This window comes from Leucopleurus acutus (genome assembly GCF_964270905.1).
Source record: "Leucopleurus acutus genome assembly, chromosome: 19".
Classification (NCBI taxonomy): domain Eukaryota; kingdom Metazoa; phylum Chordata; class Mammalia; order Artiodactyla; family Delphinidae; genus Leucopleurus; species Leucopleurus acutus.
The window spans coordinates 1,028,106-1,053,040 of NC_139161.1; the positions used below are offsets into that span (position 1 = coordinate 1,028,106).

The 24,935-nt window shown below is 38.9% G+C and overlaps 1 protein-coding gene across 12 annotated transcripts in view; it reads left to right on the forward strand.

The window, feature by feature from the left end:
* Positions 1 to 24,935, forward strand: part of CEP112 (centrosomal protein 112) — a 422,061-nt gene that overhangs the window by 80,639 nt on the left and 316,487 nt on the right. For 11 of the 12 annotated variants that reach the window (XM_082861163.1, XM_082861173.1, XM_082861172.1 and 8 more), the window contains one exon: positions 1,596 to 1,739. In XM_082861163.1, the coding sequence (XP_082717289.1) occupies positions 1,596 to 1,739 (144 nt within the window). Of the gene's footprint in view, positions 1 to 1,575; positions 1,740 to 24,935 lie in introns of all 12 variants that reach the window. The other variant, XM_082861166.1, reaches the window with a different exon arrangement.

Genomic DNA, 24,935 nt, shown 5'->3' on the forward strand with positions numbered 1-24,935 from the left:
CCTCCTCAAACGGCTAGGCAAGTCCTAGCACACTTGTGCTGTGGCTGCGCTCTCACCCTGTGGGCTCCGCTCTAAGCCCCCGGGTGAGCTATAAAGGGCTCAGGCTGTGCAGACGCGCCCCAGGGGCAGCAGGCACCGGCCTCAGAAAGCGACGGTGGTGCCCCTGCGAAGGCACTGCACTCACGGGCCCCTGCATACAGCAGGGGTTTGACGTTCAGGCGGTGTGTGGCGTGGGACGTATGGGGGACCACGCATGTGAAGAAACCACCGCAACCTTCCAAGTGACTCCTCTACACCCTTTATCAGTGTTGCTGTGCACGTCAGTCAGCAGCTGCGAAGCAGTTCTGAGATGCAGGCGCTGTGGGCTTGGCTGCATTCACGTGCCAGACAAGTGACTGACTTCTGAATACCAGACATGACGCTGGTTTAAAACGTATACCTTGGCAAAGAAATATACCATATCAATGATTTGCGAGACCACTTACAAATAGTCAAAATTGCATTTGTTAAATTTGTGAAACCCCAGGATCTTCCGTACGGCTATTACTGAGCCATCCTTGATCTTCCTGTTCAGCCAGAAACTAGAAGGAAAGTTCCTGGGACCCTTCCCACTAACAGGTGTAGTTATGGCCTGTCTTCTCCTCTCGTTTCCACCATCTCTCAGGGTTTTCCCTGTCCCTCCAGTATCTTCCTAGTCAAATAAGGTCTCTGTGCATGTGTCATACCCTTGTCTGTCCTGCCTACTCAGGAACGGGAAGTAAAATGTATCTTTTAGACTATTTTGGGCTCCTGCCCCCCACCCAACCTTGAATGAGTCAGGGATTGGATACAGGGGAGAGGAATTAGATTCTGAATTCCCCTCCCATGAAAGTAAGTGAACAAACGCCCACAAGTCTGGGAGCACAGGTGTTCAACTCCCTTTGGAACCTGTCCTTTGAACTTTGGTTTCCTTACCTCAGTTACATCAATACTTTAGAGCTTCATCCGTTTAAACATGTGTACATAATCTTCATAAAAAAAGACCAGTATGCATGAGGACATAGAGTTCTCCCTGGAGAACTCTCTTTGATTTATAAATACCATCTTTGTGTCCACTTTTGTAAAGGTTATGGGATGGATAAAAATAGTTTCTCATTGGGGGTTAGGGTGAAGGATAAAGCATTTTTAACATTACTCTTGTGCAAAATTTCATGCAACTAAGATGAAAATACAGACAGTGACATAATATTCCTAAACAATAACAATATTATAAATATTTCTGTTTTCTGATTTCAGGCTAATACTGGTGTTGTTTAGCTGACGCACTGTATTATCTGATTTATTTACTGTTTGTACCTGAGGTGGATAATTTCTTTAATTATTTGTTTATCCATTAAAATTTTCAATTCAGGAAAGTAAACAAAAAATTGTTTCTTAATCATGCTCTTTACGTGGTATCTTTACTTCGAATGTTTATTTATGAGTTTTATATCTTTTGTTGTTCAGGTCACCATATAAATAAATAGAGAAGTATAGGAAAACATTTTTTTCTGAATTGCAAAATAGTCTATTCTATAATAGTAGTGAAAGAGTCAGTTTTTGATTTCACCGTGTAGCTCCACAATGCTGTAGCAGAAATGGAAAAGGAAAAGTTTGAACTTCAGAAGCAGCACACTGAAAATATCCAAGAACTGCTTGAGGACACAAACGTGCGTCTGAACAAAATGGAGGGTGAATACGTGGCACAAACACAGTCCACAGTAAGTCCTTTTTTTTTTTGTCTTTTCTTGTTGTGTTTATAAACTGTCCTGTTCATCTCCATGTCCCCATGCTTCCAGGATGTGTGCAGTGCATAAATAAGTATGTTGCAGAATTAACAGGAAACATCTCACCTTCCCACTCGACACGGGCTTACACGTGACAGTGGACGGTCTCTTTGAGGTGTGCCGTGGGATTTCACCCTGGATTGTTTGATGCCACCGTTTGTTTTAAACCCACAGAAGCCTTAACAAATCTTTCTTCTTGTTTTCTTCACTGACTTTCAACCTAGAGATAATTTCTTTTCTTGCTTTATTTCTGTTTTATTGTTTGTTTCAGTCTTTTTAACTGAAAACTTGATTGTTTTTCTGAAAACGTCTCATGCTAGTGTGAAGACAGTCAAATTGGAGATAGGAGTAGTGTGAGCGATCGAGGACAGGTTTTCTTAGTAGATTTGTCTTGACCGAGGAGCCAGACACGGATACCACATGGGTAAGCCCCAGAGTCCCCTTCCGAAAAGGATGCAGAAGGAGGGCACTGTAGTGCACAGCAGGAGACAGTAACTTTCTCCAAGGGAAGACGGGGAACCCCTGAGAGCCCCCTCAGTGAGCACTGCTTGCAGAGGGTAGGTCTGAGGGTGTGAATGTTGTCAGCCTTCAGAAGCTCAGCTGACTTCCTGAGATACAGAAGCCTGGGCAGGTGGGCTGAGGGGCAGTGAGGGGCAGGCGGGCTCAGGGGCCCCTGGGCCAGGGCTCCTCATGTCTGGGGCAAGTGCCCCTTGTCAGTCTTGTTTCTGATATATGATACGACTTCGTGGTGTATGGAGCCCTGTGTCCTTCCCTGACCGCTCAGCTCACCCGGGCCAGCCTGGCCTGGTCCAAAGTGCTTCCTTGAATTTAAAGCTGTGGAATTTGAACAAGAATCCATTACCCGGGCTTGTCTTGGAGACCCTAGGCGAGCTGAAGGGCCTGTGTCGGAGGGCTAAAGAAATGGGGTGCAGGATCCACAGTGATCTGGGGCCTGGGCTTTAGGTCTCGGGCTCAAATCCCAGATCCTTAAAGCCGTGAGTGCCACGCGAGCTCTTCAGATGTTTAGCTTCCTCATCTGTCAGGTAGGGTAACAGTAGTAGTAAAGTGTAATACATGTCGTTGAAAATATTAAATAAATTAATATACATAAGTTATTTAATAAGAGCTCAATAGATAATTGTTAATGTCTTTGAAAATGTAACATACAAGAAAAGTAATCAAGAGCGCCACATACATGAGAACGTACTCAATTCAAGAAGTTAATCAGTGTTTGCTCAAAGATGGCAGGCTGAGCTTGGTGTTGGCCTCCATTCCCTCCCACAAAAATGGTAGTAAAGGGATAAAGGAAGAGGCATAGCCAGAAGGACAAAGAGAGTGTGAGGGCAATACAATTCTGGAGTTGGAAAGGCGATGGATGAGCTGACACTGACCCAGCCGGTTCAAGAAAGCAGGACCCTGCGTCGGCATTGGGGAATCTAAGAAGCAGGCTGAGTTACACGTGGCCCTTCCGGGGCTCAGGACCTGTTGTACTGCTCACCTCGGGAAGACGGGGCGCAGGTGCTGCTTCAGCACATGGAGAGCTGGGTGGTTTCAGATGCAGCTAGATGTGAGATTGGGGTGAGGAATACAAGCCGGCTTATTATACCATTCCTGCTACTTTTGTACGTTTGAAATGTCCCATAGCAAAACTTTTTTTAATGATAAAATTAACAGCAAAAACCAGCCAGCTCTTTACATCCTCTCCCCCACATCGTGAAGCGTGGGCCTGCTTCTCACCCACCTCAGCGGAAGGTAGGAGGTTACCCTCCGGAGGGAACGGCCGCCTCTGGATTAGGACACGGGGGCACGGCTGGGATTTCTTAGCGCAGCATCTCTCTGTGTGCAGAGAGCATGTCCTTGGGGGGGCCCATGAGGGGCCAGGTTGTAACCCTCCCCCACTTTCCACCGCAGAGAAAGCATCAAAAAATCAGGTCGCTTGTTATGAGGGGAAAAGTGCTAAGCTGTCCTCGGAGTTCTTCACCTCAGCGTTCCATGCCAGAAGACAGTGGAGCAACACTAAGGGAGAAGCTGAGGAAAAGCGTGGTCTAGGGCGGTTTTCGAGGGAAGGACACAAGCAGTTTCAAACAGCAGCAAATACCTTTGATTTTTATCTGTGTTAGATGTCACTCCAGTGTCTCTAGGTGTGAGGATTGGGGGCCTTATTTGAGCCCTCCAAATTTGTGTTTTTCATTTTCCTTTAATTCCGATAAATTTATATACATTATTTCTTCAAAAAAGTCTGTCCTTCCTACTCCTTGGGTCTTCTTTTATGTTTTCTGTCTCCTTGTGTTTTCTTCCTATCCTCTGCTCCTAGGATAGTTTCCCATTCTGATCTTATTCTTACCAATTAATTTTTTAGTAGATTTCCTTCTGCTGTATTTATTCTATTTCTAGCTGTGTCTGTTACACCTTCTATTTGAATTATTATTGTTTTCATATCCAGTATTTTAATTTGGTTTTTCTTTCTCCCCTCCTTTATCTTCTTCAGGAATTTCCTGTTTTTCACATTGTTAATATATTCTTTATCTTCTTAAATATGCTTATTAGGCTTATTTGAAATTCTTGGTCCATCTGTTTAATTATTTGCCTTCAGAATATTATATATTACATATTACTACATTATATATGTATTATAAATTATAGTTGCTATATATTTTATTATTTATATATACATGTATTGCTGGCTTTCTTTCATAGTTGTCTGAAGGTGTCTAATTATTTTGTACTGTGAGCTCATGTCCTTTGGGTTTATCCATTATTCTAAGGTGTATTGGGGAAAAGCTGGAAGACCAGATCCTTGTGGGGATCAATTATACTTTAAATAGTGAGGAGGAGGTGACCCTCAGGGCAGAGAGCCCCAGACAGCATGGGACCACTGCTGAGCTCTCCTTGGCAACTTCCCATTTGTAACACACAAACCTCTTTAACCCTAAGGAAAATGCAACTTTGGAGGGAGGGCATCTCCCTAGATTGTAGTGTATCAGCCCCCAAGCTTTGGAGAGAGAGATGATCTTTTGATGAAAGAAGGTCTTATTTTTAACTTATTCAAATTTATCAATCTTTTATAATTAGTGCTTTTTAAGTCTTTTTTTATATAAATTTATTTATTTTAGGCCGCGTTGGGTCTTCGTTGCTGCGCGTGGGCTTCCTCTAGTTGCGGCGAGTGGAGGCCACTCTTTGTTGTGGTGTGCGGGCTTCTCATTGCGGTGGCTTCTCCTGTTGCAGAGCATAGGCTCTAGGCATGCGGGCTTCAGTAGTTGTGGTGCGCAGACTCAGTAGTTGTGGCTCGCAGGCTCTAGAGCATAGGCTCAGTAGTTGTGGTGCACAGGCTTAGTTGCTCCGCAGCATGTTGGATCTTCCCGGACCAGGGCTCAAACCCGTGTCCCCTGCATTGGCAGGCAGATTCTTAACCCCTGCACCACCAGGGAAGCCCTTTATGTCTTGTTAAACAAATCTTTCTCTAGTACAAGTGCAGAAAGGTTCACCTATATATTCTGCTAAAAACTTTAAAGTTTTGTTTTTAACAGTGAGTTCTTAGTCCATGTGGAGTTATTTTTTGTGCCTGGAATGAGATAAGGATCTAATTTCATTATTTTCTACCTGGATGACTTTCTTCCCCACATGCCCTCCTCCCCCAATTCCTACTTTTGGCTAATTCCTCCTTTACTCATTGATCTGCCATGCTGTCAGCTGTCAGACTTCCATATATATGACGGTCTTTCTTCTAGTTGGTTGGCTAATTTGTCTACCTCTGCTAGTATCATACAGTCTTCATTATTATTATTATTTTTTTTTTTTACAGTCTTCATTATTATAGCTTCATGGTTACTCTTGATGTCTGTTAGAGAAGTCTTCCTTTCTTCCTTGTCCATCAGAAGGGGCTTGATTATGCTGAGTCCTTTTCTTTTACATATACATTTAGAATCACCTTTCCGAGATGATAAAATAAAACCCAAGGGTCTCTTGAACTCCTTTTGTAATGTTTCTTCCTGAGTCTTTTATATTTTTGTCACATAAAATTTTTATACTTTTGTTGTATAAAAGACTCAGGAATAAATGTATATGTCATAACTTTTAACCCTTAACATGTATGTAATAAATATTTTATTATAGTTTATTGTACCTTGACTAGAACTTGCAGAAAATGTTAAATAATGGTGATGATAGTGGATTTAAAAATAAATTTTTTTCTTTTGGAAAAAAATATACATATACTCTCATTATTGAAAATTTAGAAAAGTGATATAGTCAAAAAGAAAAAAAATGAATGTCTACATAATAAAATTACTCTTATTGGAAGTGTGTGAGAGTGCCCATTCTTCTACGTTTTGGGCCCAACAATGGGTGTTTTAATTAAAAACAAACAGACAGACAAACCAAAACTTTGCCAATTTGATAGGCATCTTAGTTTCCTAGACTGCTGTAAGAAATGACCACACACCTGGTATCTCAGAACAAGAGAAACTTATTGTCTCACAGTTCTGGAGGCTAGAAGTCTGAACTCATGGTGTCCACAGGGCCCTGCCCTCCCTGAAATCTCCAGAGGAAGATCTTTCCTTGCCTCTTCCTATCTGGTTATCTTTTTTTTGTTGTTGTTTTTGTTTTTGTTTTTTTGATGATAGCCTTCCTAATGGGTACAAAGTGGTATCTCGTAGTGGTTGGTTTTGATTTGCATTTCCCTAATGATTAGTAATGCTTAGCATCTTTTCATGTGCTTATTGGCTATTGTATATTAACTTTTGAGAAATGTCTGTTCAAGTTCTTTGCTCTTTTTATGATTGTGTTGTTTGGTTTTTCCTTGTTATTGAGTTATAGGAGTTCTTTGTATATTCTGGGTGTCAGTCCCTTATCAGATATATGATTTTTTTTAATTGCCTATTTAAAGACCGTCCAAATACAGTCACATTTTGAGGTGCTAAGGACTTAGGACTTCAATGTATGAATTTGAAGGAAGACAGTTCAGCCCATAACTATTGTATAAGTTAACAACAAATGTAGCATGCTGTATAAAAGTGAAAAAGCCTAAGTAGTTTTTTGCTCATGAGGTTAAATTTACCAGGCACCTAACATGACCAGGCATTGCAGTGGACCCTGGGGACAAAGTAGTAAACAAGAAGTCCCTTCCACAGTGTTCATGTTTCCATGGGGCGACAGCCAGTGAACAGCTACAGGTGTCCGGTAGTGATAAGTGGTGTGATGAAAAAGAAGCCACTGTAAGACATGCATTTAAATGGGGTGATTTCAGCACTCCCTCTTTCGAGAGCACTGGAATCACAACTAACTGCTGAACAATCATCGACAGGAAGACACTGGAACTCACCAAAAAAGATACCCCGCATCCAAAGACAAAGGAGAAGCCGCAGTGAGACGGTAGGAGGGGCGCAATCACAATAAAATCAAATCCTGTAACTGCTGGGTGGGTGACTCACAGACTGGAGAACACTTATACCACAGAAGTCCACCCACTGGAGTGAAGGTTCTGAGCCCCACGTCAGGCTTCCCAACCTGGGGGTCCGGCAACGGGAGGAGGAATTCCTAGAGAAACAGACTTTGAAGCCTAGTGGGATCTGATTGCAGGACTTCAACAGGACTGGGGGAAACAGAGACTCCACTCTTGGAGGGCACACACAAAGTAGTGTGCGCATTGGGACCCAGGGGAAGGAGCAGTGACCCCACAGGAGACTGAACCAGACATACCTGCTAGTGTTGGAGGGTCTCCTGCAGAGGCAGGGGGTGGCTGTGTCTCACCATGAGGACAAGGACACTGGCAGCAGAAGTTCTGGGAAGTACTCCTTGGCATGAGCCCTCCCAGAGTCCGCCATTAGCCCCACCAAAGAGCCGAGTAGGCTCCAGTGTTCGGTCGCCTCAGGCCAAACAACCAACAGGGAGGGAACCCAGCCCCACCCATCAGCAGACAAGCAGATTAAAGTTTTACTGAGCTCTGCCCACCAGAGCAACAGCCAGCTCTACCCACCACCAGTCCCTCCCATCAGGAACCTTGCACAAGCCTCTTAGATAGCCTCATGCACCAGAGGGCAGACAGCAGAAGCAAGAAGAACTACAGTGCTGCAGCCTGTGGAGCAAAAACCACATTCACAGAAAGACAGATAAAATGAAAAGGCAGAGGACTATGTACCAGAAGAAGGAACAAGATAAAACCCCAGAAAAACAACTAAATGAAGTGGAGGTAGGCAACCTTCCAGAAAAGGAATTCAGAATAATGATAGTGAAGATGATCTGGGACCTCAGAAAAAGAATGCAGGCAAAGATTGAGAAGATGCAAGAAACGTTTAATAAAGACCTAGAAGAATTAAAGAACAAACAGCTAGAAGAATTAAAGAACAAACAAACAGAGATGAACGATACAATAACTGAAGTGAAAAATATACTAGAAGGAATCAATAGCAGAATAACTGAGGCAGAAGAATGGATAAGTGACCTGGAAGACAGAATGGTAGAATTCACTGCCATTGAACAGAATAAGGAAAAAAGAATAAAAAGAAATGAAGACAACCTAAGAGACCTTTGGGACAACATTAGACGCAACAACATTTGCATTATAGGGGTCCCAGGAAAAGAGAGAGTCCAGGAAGCACAGAGAGCCTCAGGCAGGATAAACCCAAGGGGAAACATGCTGAGACACTTAGTAATCAAGCTGACAAAAATTAAATACAAAGAAGAATTATTGAAAGCAACAGGGAAAAATGGCAACATGCAAGGGAACTCCCATAACGTTAATAGCTGATTTCTCAGCAGAAACTCTACAAGCTGGAAGGGAGTGACACGATATATTTAAAGTGATGAAAGGGAAGAACCTACAACCAAGATTACTCTACCTGGCAAGGATCTCATTCAGATACCACAGAGAAATCAAAACCTTTACAGACAGGCAAAAGCTAAGAGGATTCAGCACCACCAAAAAAGCTCTACAACAAATGCTAAAGGAACTTCTCTAAGTGGGAAACACAAGAGAAGAAAAAGACCTACAAAATAATTAAGAAAATGGTAGTAGGAACATACATATCGATAATTACCTTAAACATGAATGGATTAAATGCTCCAACCAAAAGACACAGGATCGCTGAATGGATACAAAAACAAGACCCATATATATGCTGTCTACAGGAGATCCACTTCAGACCTAGGGACACATAGAGACTGAAAGTGAGGGGATGGAAAAAGATATTCCATGCAAATAGAAATCAAAAGAAAGCTGGAGTAGCAATACTTATATCAGATAAAATAGACTTTAAAATAAAGAATGTTATAAGAGACAAGGAAGGACACTACATAATGATCAAGGGATCAATCCAAGAAGAAGATATAACAATTATAAATATATATGCACCCAACAGAGGGACACCTCAAAACATAAGGCAACTGCTAACAGCTATAAAAGAGGAAATTGAGAGTAACACAATAATAGTGGGGGACTTTAACACCTCACTTACACCAATGGACAGATCATCCAGACAGAAAATTAATAAGGAAACAGAAGCTTTGAATGACACAATAGACCAGATAGATTTAATTGATATTTATAGGACATTCCACCCAAAACCAGCAGATTACACTTTCTTCTCAAGTGCACGTGGAACATTCTCCAGGATAGATCACATCTTCGGTCACAAATCAAGCCTCAGTAAATTTAAGAAAATTGAAATCATATCAAGCATCTTTTCCGACCACAGTGCTATGAGATTAGAAATCAATTACAGGGGAAAAAACTGTGAAAAACACAAACACATGGAGGCGAAACAGTACGTTACTAAATAACCAAGAGATCACTGAAGAAATCAAAGAGGAAATCAAAAAATACCTAGAGACAAATGACAATGAGAACACGATGATTGAAAACCTATGGGATGCAGCAAAAGCAGTTCTAAGAGGTAAGTTGATAGCAATACAAGCCCACCTCAAGAAACAAGAAAAACCTCAAATAAACAAACTTACCTTACACCTAAAGGAACTAGAGAAAGAAGAACAAACAAAACTCAAAGTTAGTAGAAGGAAAGAAATCATGAAGATCAGAGCAGAAATAAATGAAATAGAAACAAAGAAAACAACAGCAAAGATCAATTAAACTAAAAGCTGGTTCTTTGAGAAGATAAACAAAATTGATACACCTTTAGCCAGAGTTATCAAGAGAAAGAGGTAGAGGACTCAAATCAATAAAATTAGAAATGAAAATGGAGAAGTTACAATGGACACCGCAGAAATACAAAGCATCATAAGAGACTACTACAAACAACTCTATGCCAATAAAATGGACAACCTGAAGAAATGGACAAATTCTTAGAAAGGTATAACCTTCCAAGACTGAACCAGGAAGAAATAGAAAATATGAACAGACCAATCACAAGGAATGAAATTGAAACTCTGATTAAAAATCTTCCAACAAACAAAATTCCAGGACCATATGGCTTCACAGGTGAATTCTATCAAACATTTGGAGAAGAGCTAACATCCATCCTTCTTAAACTCTTCCAAAAAATTGCAGAGGAGGAACACTCCCAAACTCATTCTACGAGGCCACCATCACCCTGATACCAAAACCAAAGAGAGAAACTACAAAAAAGAAAATTACAGAGCAATATCACTGATGAACACAGATGCAAAAGTCCTCAACAAAATACTAGCAAACAGCATCCAACAACACATTAAAAGGATCATACACCGTAATCCAGTGGGATTTATGCCAGGGATGCAGGGATTCTTCCATATACGCAAGTCAATCAATGTGATACAGCATATTAACAAATTGAAGAAGAAAAACCATATGATCATCTCACCAGATGCAGCAAAAGCTTTTGACAAAATTCAACACTGATTTATGATAAAAACTCTCCAGAAAGTAGGCATAGAGGGAACTTTCCTCAACATAATAAAGGCCATATACAACAAACCCACAGCTGACATCATTCTTAATGGTGAAAAACTGAAAGCATTTCCTCTAAGATCAGGAAGAAGACAAGGATGTCCCCTCTAGCCACTATTATTCAACATAGTTTTGGAAGTCCTAGCCATGGCAGTCAGAGAAGAAAAAGAAATAAAAGGAATCCAAATTGGAAAAGAAGAAGTAAAACTCACTGTTTGCAGATGACGTGATACTATACATAGAGAATCCTAAAGATGCCACCAGAAAGCTGCTAGAGCTAATCAATGAATGTGGTAAAGTTGCAGGATACAAAATTAATGCACAGAAATCTCTTGCATCCCTGTACACTAACAACGAAAGATCAGAAAGAGAAATTAAGTAAACAATCCCATTCACCATTTCAACAAAAAGAGTAAAATACCTAGGAATAAACCCACCTAAGGAGGTAAAAGACCTGTACTCACAAAACTATAAGACACTGATGAAAGAAATTGAAGATGAAACAAACAGATGGAGAGATATACCATGTTCTTGGATTGGAAGAATCAACATTGTGAAAATGACTGTACTATCGAAAGCAATCTACAGATTCACTGCAATCCCTATCAAACTACCAATGGCAATTTTCACAGAACTAGAACAAAAAATTTCACAATTTGTATGGAAACACAAAAGGCCACAAATAGCCAAAGCAATCTTGAGAAAGAAAAACGGAGCTGGAGGAATCAGGCTCCCTGACTTCAGACTATACTACAAAGCTACAGTAATCAAGACAATATGGTACTGACACAAAAACAGAAATATAGATCTTTGCAACAGGATAGAAAGCCCAGAGGTAAACCCATGCACCTATGGTCAACTAATCTATGACAAAGGAGGCAAGGGAATACAATGGAGAAAAGACAGTCCCTTCAATAAGTGGTGCTGGGAAAACTGGACAGCTACATGTAAAAAATGAAAGTAGAACACTCCCTAACACCATACACAAAAATAAACTCAAAATGGATTCAAGACCTAAATGTAAGACCGGACACTATCAAACTGTTAGAGGAAAACATAGGAAGAACACTCTTTGACATAAATCACAGCAAGATCTTTTTTGATCCACCTCCTAGAGTAATGGAAATAAAAACGAAAATAAACAAATGGGACCTAATGAACCTTAAAAGCTTTTGCAAAGCAAATGAAACTACAAACAAGATGAAAAGACAACCCTCAGAATGGGAGAAAATATTTGCAAATGAATCAGCAGACAAACGATTAATCTCCAAAATATATAAACAGCTCATGCAGCTCAATATTAAAAAAACAAACAACCCAATCCAAAAATGGGCAGAAGACCTAAATAGACATTTCTCCAAAGAAGACATACAGATGGCCAAGAAACACATGAAAACCTGCTCAACATCACTAATTATTAGAGAAATGCAAATGAAAACTACAATGAGATATCACCTCACACCAGTTAGAATGGGCATCATCAGAAAATCTACAAACAACGAATACTTGAGAGGGTGTGGAGAAAAGGGAACCCTCTTGCACTGTTGGTGGGAATGTAAATTTATACAGTCACTATGGAGACCAGTATGGAGAGTCCTTAAAAACCTAAAAAATAGAATTACCATATGACCCAGCAATCCCACTTCACTACTGGGCATATACCCAGAGAAAACGATAATTCAAAGAGACGCATGTACCCCAGTGTTCATTGCAGCACTGTTTACAATAGCCAGGTCATGGAAGCAACCTAAATGCCCATCGACATACGAATGGATGAAGAAGTTGTGGTACAAATATACAATGGAATATTAGTCAGCCATAAAAAGGAACCCATTTGGGTCATTTGTAGAGACGTGGATGGATCTAGAGACTGTCATACAGAGTGAAGTAAGTCAGAAAGAGAAAAATATCGTATATTAACTCACATATGTGGAACCTAGGAAAATGGTACCGATGAACCAGTTTGCACGGCAGAAATAGAGACACAGATGTAGAGAACAAACATTTGGACACCAAGCGTTTCGGGAAAGCAGTGGGGGTGGGTGGTGGTGGGGGTGGGATGAACTGGGAGATTGGGATTGACATGTGTACACTGATATGTATAAATTTGATAACTAATAACAACCTGCTGTATAAAAAATAAATAAAATGAAATTCCAAAGAAAATCATTGGGGTGATTTCATCCTCAAGGAGGTGGAAATTGGTTCTTGGGATTACAAAATTTAGATATTATAATGGATTGTGACCCTCCAGCAGGCATAATTTATAAACAGCAAGACTGTGGTATTAAAATTTCATAGTAGGGGATGATTAGAAGAAAAATATCTAAACTGGCTTCTTAGTTAATTAAGTAATGGCAATAATTGTTTTTTTTTTTTTTTTTGCGGTACGCGGGCCTCTCACTGTTGTGGCCCCTCCCGTTGCGGAGCACAGGCTCCAGACGCGCAGGCTCAGTGGCCATGGCTCACGGGCCCAGCCGCTCCGTGGCATGTGGGATCCTCCCGCACCGGGAGCACGAACTCGCGTCCCCTGCGTCGGCAGGCGGACTCTCAACCACTGCGCCACCAGGGAAGCCCTGGCAATAGGTTGAGCAACACTGGTATGTGGAATAAGGCAGAGGCGAGCGCTGCTGCAGACAGGTGCTGGGGAGCCTTTCTTATGAAGGTGCGATGCTTACACAGCGCCTTTGAGAAGTATGGGGGCTGTGCGATCCTCTGGGAAAAGCGTTTCGGGCAGAAGGAATGGCCTGTGCAAAGATCTGAAAGCTGGGACTGTCCGGCAAGTTCATAGAAGAGCAAGGGGTGGTGCGGACGGGGCTCTGGGAGCAGAAAGGAGCAGAAAGGAGCGTGGTAGGAAAATTCGTCAGTGGGCAAATCGGGGAAAACCCTGTGTTGGGTTATTGTTAACAATCCTTCATACAGTTCAGTGAATTTCTGGTATATTTGTATTGAATTTGTATTGGATTGAGCACATGAAAGTGTTCCATCTGACTATTATTTTTAAAGAATCTGTTTTGCTCTGTGCGGAGAACAAACTCTGGGTGGCCAAGAATGGGAGCCGGGAGACCAAGCAGGATGCTGGTGTCATAGGTACAGGAGGGAGAGGTGGGCGGCTTGGCCTTGGGTGTCAGTGAAGAGGTGGGAACTGCCAAGTGCTGCTACTGTGCCCTGGGATGGGGAAGCCTGAAAGTGGATCAGGTTTACTAGGGGGAGAAACCAAGGGTTTATTTTCTGGATAATCAGCATAGTGATGATATTCAAAGCCATGAACAAAACCCAGATTTATATCTGAAATACATTTTCGTCATCTCAACATCCTAAATTTTCACAGAAGTGAATAAATATACTAAGTAATTTTAGGGTTGAAATTTATGAAACATATTGATTGTCTAAAATGCCTACTGCATTGTTATATTTCATTAGTTGAATATCATTGAGTAATAGCTTTCACAGTGGAATTTTAATTTTTATCAATTTGGGATGTAAAGTAAAGTGATACTTTGGGGCCAAGAGGTTACTGTTAGAGAAACTTCTTTATATTTTTAATGAAAGTTGAATTTAAACATGAGCATTCAGACCTTGTCATTAGGTAACAGTAAGTATAGAGAGAAATGGACAGAGTCTGTCGGCAGCACTGAATTTAAGAATCATCAAAACCAGACAGATCTTGCTGAGCCGCTCCTGATTTAACAGTTAAACAAGGTGGAGTTCAAGGCATGGCTCCAGATGGAAGGTGAGCCTGTCACTGAGAATGAGTTACTGTGTCTTGTTCTTTCAGGCTTTTTTGGTTTTTTGTTGGGTCTTATTCTGTTTCCGTGCCATTTATCGTAAGCAGACAATTGTATAGATGATTAGACTCATGTCTTTTGGTATTGGCAGGGATTTTCTTGTGTGAAATTAGTAATTAAACATGTAAACACTGGATTTTGTTTTTTTTTTTAGTTTTGAACTGTATTAAATTTATTTAGATAAACAGAACACAAAATAATGTTGATAGAAAAGTGACATTTTTATAACTAAATCAGTGTGGAGTAGCATGTTACGTTGCTCTTCTACTTGGAAATATTCCAAGTTCTTTTGAAATAAGATATATAATTCTTCATTATTTAATCTTAAACAGAGTCCCTTAAACACTGGGTTTTTAAAACAATATATTAGAACTTAGAAATATGAAAATGATAGCAAAATTCTTAGATGCTTGGGGAGGGGACAGCTGTAAAATACAGGGCTCTCTTCATACCAGGGTTTAGACACACAAAGTCTGTGAGTAGATTTATTGAGATTGTAGGCTTTATTACTGGAATTCTTTACCCATTTCTGTACCATGGATGCCACTGGCCATCTTGTGAAGTTTATGCACCCCTTCTCAGAATAATATTTGAAAATTTAATAAAATATATGAGATTGCAAAGCAATTATATTGAGTTACAGTCATCAAAGTATTAATAAATCAAAGCCATGGTAAAGTAATACATATGCTTCTAAACTAATGCAGTACATTTCAAGATTTAGCAGTGGGCCTGATAACTATTGTAATTTATGAATAATGAGGAGGACCAACAATATTAGTGATTATCCCACACTGCATGGTCTATGGAAATATCTATGTTCCTGTTATTCATAGGTCTTGCTCATACTAACTTGGTTGTTGGCTGTGTTCATAGTTAAAGGGAAATGCTGAAGGTCAGTTAGTTAGGGGCCTGAAAATAAAGAGGAGCTATTGTTTTCCATTCAGAGTCCCCGACACTCTGAATTCTATTCATGGACCTGAATCAAGTTTAAAGAGTATCAAAAGGGCCTAGACACATGAAGTATTGTGTTAACTATCATTAACTGTTATTGTTAGTGGCATGTGGTGATTCATACAGCAGCTCGTCACTCTCTGAGATGGCCAGGATTTGTCATTTTATAGTCGCCACCAGAATTTTTCTCCCAGCCTCACAATTTTAAAGAAAAAACTACCACATAGCACCAGTTCATCATTTTGAACAAGATGACCTTTTAGAAAAACAGATTTTATTTTTCAGGACAGTTTTAGATTTACAGCAAACTTGAGAAGATGGTACAGAGAGTCCCTATATACCCCACACCCAACTTCCCCTCTTTGTAACATCTTACGTTATTTTGGTACAGTTGTTACAATCAGTGAATCCACAGGATACCTTAATAAACTGAAGTCCATAGTTTATTCCGTTTTCCTTAATTTTTACCTAATGCCCTTTTTCTTTTCCGGGATCTCATCCGGATACCACATTGTATTTTCTGCTTAAGTTCCTTTTGGTTGTGGCAGTTTCTCAGACTTCCCTTGTTTTTAACAGCCTGGACAGTTTTGAGGAGGACTGGTCAGGAATATTGTATAATGCCCTGTATTGGAATTTGTCTCATGTTTTTCTCATGATTAGACTGGGGCTATGGGTTGAGGCAGTAAGATCATGGAGGTACAGTGCTGTTCTCGGCATATCACATCAAGGGTATATGCTACTAATGACTTACTGTGGATATTAACCTTGATCATCTGGCCGAGGTAGTGTTTGTTAGGTTTTCCACCGTGAAGGCATTCCCTCCCTGCCTTTCCATACTGTCCTCTTGGGAAGGAAGTACCTATGTGCAGCCTGTGCATAAGAAGTGGGGAGTTATACTCTCCATACTTGAGGGTGGAGTATCTATGTAAATTATTTGGAGTTTTTCTGCATGGGAGATTTGTCTCTTCTCCCTCATTTGTTAATTTATGGAATCATTTATTTTTATCAGTATGGACTCATGGATGTTTATCTTATGCTCTGGGCTATAATCCAATATTCCTTTATTTCGTTGCTTCAATTGTTCCAGCTTCAGCCGTTGGGAGACCCTACAGAGGCCCCTCTGCCCCTTTGACCCACCCCATCAATGTGGGTTATATGGAGATGGTATTAGAAACCAAGATCTGTTTGCTGGGTGTGTACTTATTACTGCTGGGGTGTCATTTCTTTTATGTCCTCTCACCAGACAGAGTATTTGCGTATATATAAACCTGTATATATATGCATATCTATAAGCATTAGTATATGTAACCATCTGTATCTGTATTAAGCTAATCATAATCTCTTAATGATGTCTGTAACTGTAAACCATTACCCATGGATTATTCTAGCCTTTTCCTCCCCTCTGTAAATTCTCAATCCAACATTGGAAACTTGGCCTCCACCATCATCTTCTAATTGTTCAATTTCAGTGTACAGAAATGGATATAATCAGAGTTGTTGACCCATATCCCCATGGGAACCAACTTTGTCAACTAGGGAACAGTGCTTACGTGCAATTCCTTTTGCCTTTGGTCTCACAGATGCCACTCATTTCAAACTTGCGTAGGTCATCACCTTTCCCGCTACCCCTTCAAAGAGGTTTTTATGTATTTGTAATAGAACTAGATTCTTTTTTCACAGCCTGCATTTCTTCTGGGGAAGAATGTGCCAGTTCTCTTGGCATATTAGATTTTGAACCTGGAAGATTTATGATTTTTCCACTTTTCATCTCCTGCATTTAGTATTTTACTCAATCATACTATTTACTTCTCTGAAAATTTTCCTGGACCTGCTCTCTCCCCTTCTGTTTCCACAGCTACCACTAGAGTTCAGGCCATTGTTGCCTCATTCCGGGATCTTCCAGTAGCCTGCCGGTTGCTCTCCCATTCTCTTGTTCCAAATCCCACAAGTGCAGTTTGTCCCATTTTCCCATGACTGAGAACTTGACTTACTAATCTAATGCCTATTATAACTTCTGTCTACAAGCCATGTCCTTTTAAGAACTCCAACCTCGTCTTCCGAGTGCCACCTCTGAGTTCACAATGTGGGAAGATATTCTTTGTACCCAAGGTAATCTGTTTGTTCCTTCTCTGGTCCTGCAGTTATAAACTCTGGAATTCCCCTCCAACACTGTTTGTTACAGCCTGAAAAATGTGATTCTACACCAGCATCTTTTTATGATTATGCATCAGCATCTTTTTTTTTTTTTTTTGGGGTACACGGGCCTCTCACTGCTGTGGCCTTTCCCATTGTGGAGCACAGGCTCCGGACGTGCAGGCTCAGCGGCCATGGCTCACGGGCCCAGCTGCTCCGCGGCATGTGGCATCTTCCCAGACGGGGTCACGAACCCGTGTCCCCTGCACTGGCAGGTGGACTCTCAACCACTGCGCCACCAGGGAAGCCCATGTTCTAATCCTCTTAATATATATTATCTTTTATGGAATAGAAAATTTTAATTTTAATGAAGTCCAATTTATCAATTTTTTTTTCATGCATTGTGCCATGGACGTTGTGTCTAAAAAGTCATTGCCAAACTTAAGATAATCTAGGTTTTTCATATGTTATCTTCTAGGATTTCTGTAGTTTTGCATTTTGCATTTAGGTCTGTGATCTGTTTTGAGATAGTTTTTAAAATGTGTCTGGATTCTTTTTTTTTGCACGTGGTTGTCCATCTGTTCTAGCACCATTTGTTGAAAAGACTATCTTTGCTCCATTGTATTGCCTTTGCTCCTTTGTCAAAGATCAGCAGACTGTATTTATGGGGGTCTCTTTCTGGCCTCTCTGTTCTGTTCCGTTGATCTATTTGTCTTTTCTTTTGACAGTACCACAGTGTTTTGATTACTGTAGCCTTATAATAAGTCTTGAAGTAGGCAGTGTCAGTCCTCCAACTTTGTTCTTCTCTTTCAATTTTGTATTGGCTATTTTGTGTCTTTTGTCTCTCCATATAAACTTTAAGAGCAGTTTGTCCATATCCGTAAAATAACTTGCTGGGATTTTGATTGGTATTGCATTAAATCTGTAGATCAATTTGGGAATAACTGACATTGACATTATTGAATCTTCCTATCCATGAACATGGACTATCTTTCCATTTATTTAGTTCTTTGATTTTTCTCATTCTTTCATCAGAGATTTGTAGTTTACCTCATGTAGATCTTGTACATATTTCGTTATAGTTGTATGTATTTGATTTTTTGGGGTGCTAATGTAAACAGTGTTGTGTTTTTAATGTCAAATTCCCCTTGTTTATTACTAGGAAAAGTGATTGACTTTTGTATATTAACCTTGTATCCTGCAACCAAGCTATAGTGTCTTATTATTTCCAAGGGTTTTTTTTTTTTTTTCCCTTCCCCATCTTTCCCCTTTGGTAGCCATAAGTTTGTTTTCTATGTCTGTGAGTCTGTTTCTGTTTTGTATATAGATCCTCTCTTCATTTGTATTATTTTTTAGGTTCCACATATGATTGAGATCATGTAATATTTGTCTTTCTCTGACTTACTTTACTAAGTACAATATTCTCTAGTGTCTTATTATTTCTTAATGTCCTATTATTTTCAAGAGGTTTTTGATGTATACTTTTAGATTTTCTACGTAGATGATCATCTTTTTGTGAACAAAGACAGTTTTATGTCTTGCTTCCTGATCAGTATACCTTTTATTTCCTTTTTTATATATTGCATTAGCTAGGATTTCGAGTTTCATGCTGAAAAGGAGTTGTGAGAGAGAGCGCATCCTTTTCTTTTTCCTGATCTTAGTTGGAAACCTTCTAGCTTCTAACTGTTATCTGTAGGTTTTTTGTAGAGATTTTTTCCTCAAATTGAGGACACTGCCCTTCATTCCCATTTTACTGAGTTTTTTTTTTATCATGAATCAGTGTTGGATTTTGTCAGATGCTCTTTCTGCATCTATTATATGATCATGTGATTTTTCTTCTTTAGCCATTGATGAGGTGGATTACATTAATTGATTTTCAAATGTTGAAACAGCTTTGCATACCTGGGTGAGAGTTACTCTCTTTATTTGTATTATTGATGAAGTAATTGGGAGTGCACTCTTCATACTTGTATGGTGCTAGAGTAGGAGTTGTTGTTATAAAAAGTGAAGCATAATCTTGTTGAGTTAGAGAAGTCTTCCATCATAAAATTCAGGATGGACAGTTTAATTTGTTCAAATGGGAAAAAGACTACATATACATATTATTGAATGAGATGATGTGATCATTACTCACCATTATACTGCTGGTATGGGTGTAAAGAGCAAAGTAAGGAAAAGGTTAGAGTTGTTCAGGGCAGTTTGGAATGCGAGAGTCAGAAGGTAATCGTATGATACCGAGTTGCATTGCCACTGCCTATTAGAGGGGCAGATTGTATAGGTATATGTACAATATGTACTTTATTTTGCGTATTTGATTTCTGTTTTATCATATATATTATATATATATATATAAAATACATATTTTCGTCACTGTTATTCTGTATAATGATATACAGACAACTGAGATCAAAATATTGCTTCAACATCCTGGACTTTCTTCTCTGATTTGCTGGGTATGTTTTCCTCTCACCTATTTTTTTCTTTCTCATATAACTAGTACTTTTATTCTTTTCTCTCATGTCCACTGTATTCAATATTCATATTATAGAAAGATGGCTGACTGCTTTTCTGGCTAATAGAAACCCTTTTTCCTTAGCAAATTCTGGAGAATTACTTATTTGTATCAATTCAATACTCTTTGCCTTGGTTTCTTTAACAATTTCTAATATTTTATAAGGATCACATGTTTCTTTTTGCATTAAGAAAAAGAAAAAACGCATTTTCAAAAATAATTTGAATATAGGGGGAATATCTTTATCCCTATTTTGAATTTCTTGTGTTCTCTCTTTACATTTTACAACACACACAAAAAACTTTTTGGTATATTCTGTGAAGAACAGATGTGTAGGATGGAGATTTTGAAAATTTAACAATTATCCTATTTTAATTAAAAAATATTGAGAGTCTACAAATTCGTATTGAGTGCTTTACTACAAGCCAAGCACTGTCCTAGAAACAAGAGATTTATAGTGAACAAAGCAGTGTCTTGAGCTTACATTTTACTGGTGAAGATAAACAACAACAATAAAAAAACAAATAAATACATAAGTTTGTGACAAGTACTAAAAAGAAAAATGAAGGTTAATAAAAGAGAAAGGAGAGTGGTAGGAGATGAGAACAGAGAAGCCATAATAATCCCTTCTTTCTCTGAGCAGAAGGGAAGTCATTGGATGGTTTTGAGCAGGAGAGTGATATTTGATTAATGTTCTAAAAAGATCATTTCCTTGAAGTTCAGTAACTTTACCATAACTGTGGCATTTTTCAACTGTGTCAGTTTTATGTATGGTGTGCCCTTTGTACAGTTTTCTTATAGTATGTTTTTTATTTTCTTTAGGTACACTAATGATGTAAATTTGAACTAGCATTTTTCTCTTTTCTACATCTGTTGTATGCTCTTGTGTTTAATTTTTGTCCATTCTGGTTTGCTTGCTTTCCACAAGCTTTTCCTTAATTTTTTTTCTTTTAACTGTATCTCCCCCCTAAACATTCTTGTTTTTGGAGCTATTTTCATTATAGTTTTCCTTTTCCTAAGAGCTGTGTGTTCATGTTTCATTACTTCCTGTCTCTCAATATAACTACCTGAGATCTTACAGTTTTTCTCTGACTTATTTTTTTATAGAGGTGAGGCTTACTAAGTTTTTATGGATATGTGATTTTTTTGCATATTGTAAAAGATGTTCCTTATGATACATTTGGCATTGATTTTAATCTGTCACATGTAAGTGGTTTTATTTAGTGAATATTCTTAATTTGTCTTTTGTTTTTTCTGCCTTTCCTCTCATTTCCTTACCATATATTTATATAGATAGACTCCTGGCCCATTTTTGATTATTACTCATCTTTCAATATACAGATTTCTTCCTTGGCCAGTTATTTGAAGACAGTGTCTGGGTATATAGGGCCAGGGCCATGTTCCATCATAGCGTGAATTTCTTACTATGCAGGGATGTATGTGAGAGAATTCTTTGAGCATTTATTGCTCAATAGCTGCAGTAATGCTTTTCATAATGTCATTTCTTTCCCTTAATTGCCCTAGCCATAGATTGTTTCCAGAAAATATGGCTTGTATGATTTTTCATTCAGTCCAGCCTTTCTTTCTTCTTTTTCATTCATTGGGTTCAGAGTTTCCAGCCACAACCTGTGCACATGTTATCACTGAACCAAGGAAGAGATTATTTGCATGCCGCTTAGTTTGGATAACTGTGTTCTGATGATAGTTTCTAAGATCTCCAGCCATAGGTCATTCTCTCCTCGAGTATTCCTGCATTTCTATTTGATCATTTAATTTTGCTGGCCATCCTCATATATTTTGAGTTAGGATAACAAATTCCTCATAGGTTTTATAATTTCAATATCTGGACCATATGCATGTCTATTTCTATTTTTTTCCTCTGGGTTCTGTTTCTTGGAATCCTGGTATTTTCTGATTGAATGCCAGGCATTGTGTATGAAAAATAATAAATGCTCTGGATGATGTTTTCTTTCTCCAGAGAGGCTCCACCCTAAACTCTGAGATGCAGCTGGTATGGAGATAACTCACCTTGATCCACTCACGGACTGAGCTGACTCAAGGCTGGGTTGAAGTCTTTGTAATCTTTGGTCTTCTGCTGATTCATTTCCAGTCCTAATTGTAGCCATCAACACAGGTCCCAAATGAAAGCCTGTGATGTTACTAAGGGACCTCCTTGAATAATCTACGATTTCTTACTCCTGAGTACAGTGACACTGCCGAAAACTCTAGTCTGCTTTCCAGAGTATGTTATCTTGGTTTCTTGGCTTCCTGCCCTGAGAGGTTAAGAATTTGCCAAATGCCTTGAAGAGAAGCTGCTTGTGTGGAGCTCCTTTCTCTCAGGGATTTTGGTTCCTCTGCTCTGCTCTGCTTTCCTTGCCCCATTCACATCCTTCAAGATTGGAAAATGCCTCAAAGGTAAAAGCAGCTTATACAATGTGGACTCACCTCTCTGGTGTTTCCTCCTCTGGCCCCCCAGGTCCTAGCTGCCTTGGAAGTTCTCCAGCGCCTTCAAATAGATTTCTTCTGTATCTTTTTGGGTTTTCAGTTGTTCTCAGTGGGAACATGACATGTTGCAAGCTACTTCTTCATAGTTGGAAATATAAGTTCCTCTCCTAGGGTTTATTAAATAGAGTTTCATTTATGTTTCCAGTATATCTTGTCTCTCTTTGGTAATTTCCAAGAGAAGGAAAACAAATCACCTTTTTTCCACCATTTAAAACTGGAAGACAAAAGAAATATTCTTTTCTTTATTTCTTCCAGTAAATTAACATTTAGGAAACAGGGAGAGTTTAGGATATATATTGAAAAATTGAAACTATCTTCTGAAAGAAACTCCTAAAGCAGAGGCATCACTAACAAAGAAGCAGAGTGAATCGGGTGTATAGAGAAGAAATCTGAGCATCTGAATGTGTCAGGCTTTGAGCTAGAAATTGTACATACTTTTAAAAGTTAATCTACATACCATATTTTTACATTAGGCATAATTATTTCCATTGCTCAGATTTGGAAGTTATGGCACCAAAATTTAAATTATATACCTAATTCATATTGTAGTGAAGAAAGAATGAAATGAATACAGGATGTTGGAGCTGTAATATTATTTAATGGGGAAAAGACAGTCTCTTCAATAAGTGGTGCTAGGAAAACTGGACAGCTACATGCAAAAGAATGAAATAAGAACACTCCCTAACACCATACACAAAAATAAACTCAAAATGGATTCAAGACCTAAATGTAAGACCGGACACTATAAAACTCTTAGAGGAAAACATAGGAAGAACACTCTTTGACATAAATCACAGCAAGATCTTTTTTGATCCACCTCCTAGGGTAATGGAAATAAAAACAAAAATAAACAAATGGGACTTAATGAAACTTAAAAGCTTTTGCAAAGCAAAGGAAACCATAAACAAGACGAAAAGACAACCCTCCAAATGGGAGAAAATATTTGCAAACGAATCATCGGACAAAGGATTAATCTCCAAAATATATAAGCAGCTCATGCAGCTCAATATTAAAAAAACAAACAACCCAATCCAAAAATGGGCAGAAGACCTAAATAGACATTTCTCCAAAGAAGACATACAGATGGCCAAGAAGCACATGAAAAGCTGTTCAACATCACTGATTATTAGAGAAATGCAAATGAAAACTACAATGAGATATCACCTCACACCAGTTAGAATGGGCATCATCAGAAAATCTACAAACAACGAATGCTGGAGAGGGTGTGGAGAAAAGGGAACCCTCTTGTACTGTTGGTGGGAATGTAAATTGATACAGCCACTATGGAGAACGGTACGGAGGTTCCTTAAAGAACTAAAAATAGAATTACCATATGATCCAGCAATCCCACTACTGGGCATATACCCTGAGAAAACCATAATTCAAAGAGACACATACACCCCAATGTTCATTGCAGCACTGTTTATAATAGCCAGGTCATGGGGGCAACCTAAATGCCCATCGACAGACGAATGGATGAAGAAGATGTGGTACATATACACAATGGAATATTACTCAGCCATAAAAAGGAATGCAATTGGGTCATTTGTAGAGACATGGATGGATCTAGAGATTGTCATACAGAGTGAAGTAAGTCAGAAAGAGAAAAACAAATATCATATATTAACGCATGTATGTGGAACCTAGAAAAATGGTACAGATGAAGCATTTTGCAGGGCAGAAATTGAGACACAGATGTGGAGAACAAATGTATTCACACCAAGAGGGGAAAGCGGCGGAGTGGTGGTGTGGTGGTGTGATGAATTGGGGGATTGGGATTGACATATATACACTAATGTGCATAAAATGGATGACTAATAAGAAAATAAACATTAAAAAAAAAGAATGAAATGAATACAGGATGTTGGGGCTGTAATATTATTTAATACTTAAACTTTATTTTAAATGTTCATCTTAGAATGAGTATAAAAGGATACTATCTGGAACGTCATCCTAACCTTTTCTAATTACTGGAAGTGTAATCATTAAAATGAAAATTGATTATCCTTTTAGCTAATGCTTGCTTACCCTAATTTTAGATAAAGTACCTAGTTATAAACACCTTTATCTAGTTCCATAAAGATAAAAAATTCATAACAACTTAAGTATCAAATAAGAAGGAAATGATTTAATTATGTGATAATTTTGAAGACTGTGGAAAAATGAAGTGCTTTTGATAAAATGGTAAGTAGATAAAAAAATGAATGAAAAATTTGTGCACAAACACTGCAGCTATGTAATAAAATATTCCTGTACACTTATGTGATAGTATATGTGTCACTTATAACCTCTTTATTAAAATATTTGGGTTATGAATTTCTTTTTTGAACATGTTATTACATTGCTTTTATAATTTAAAA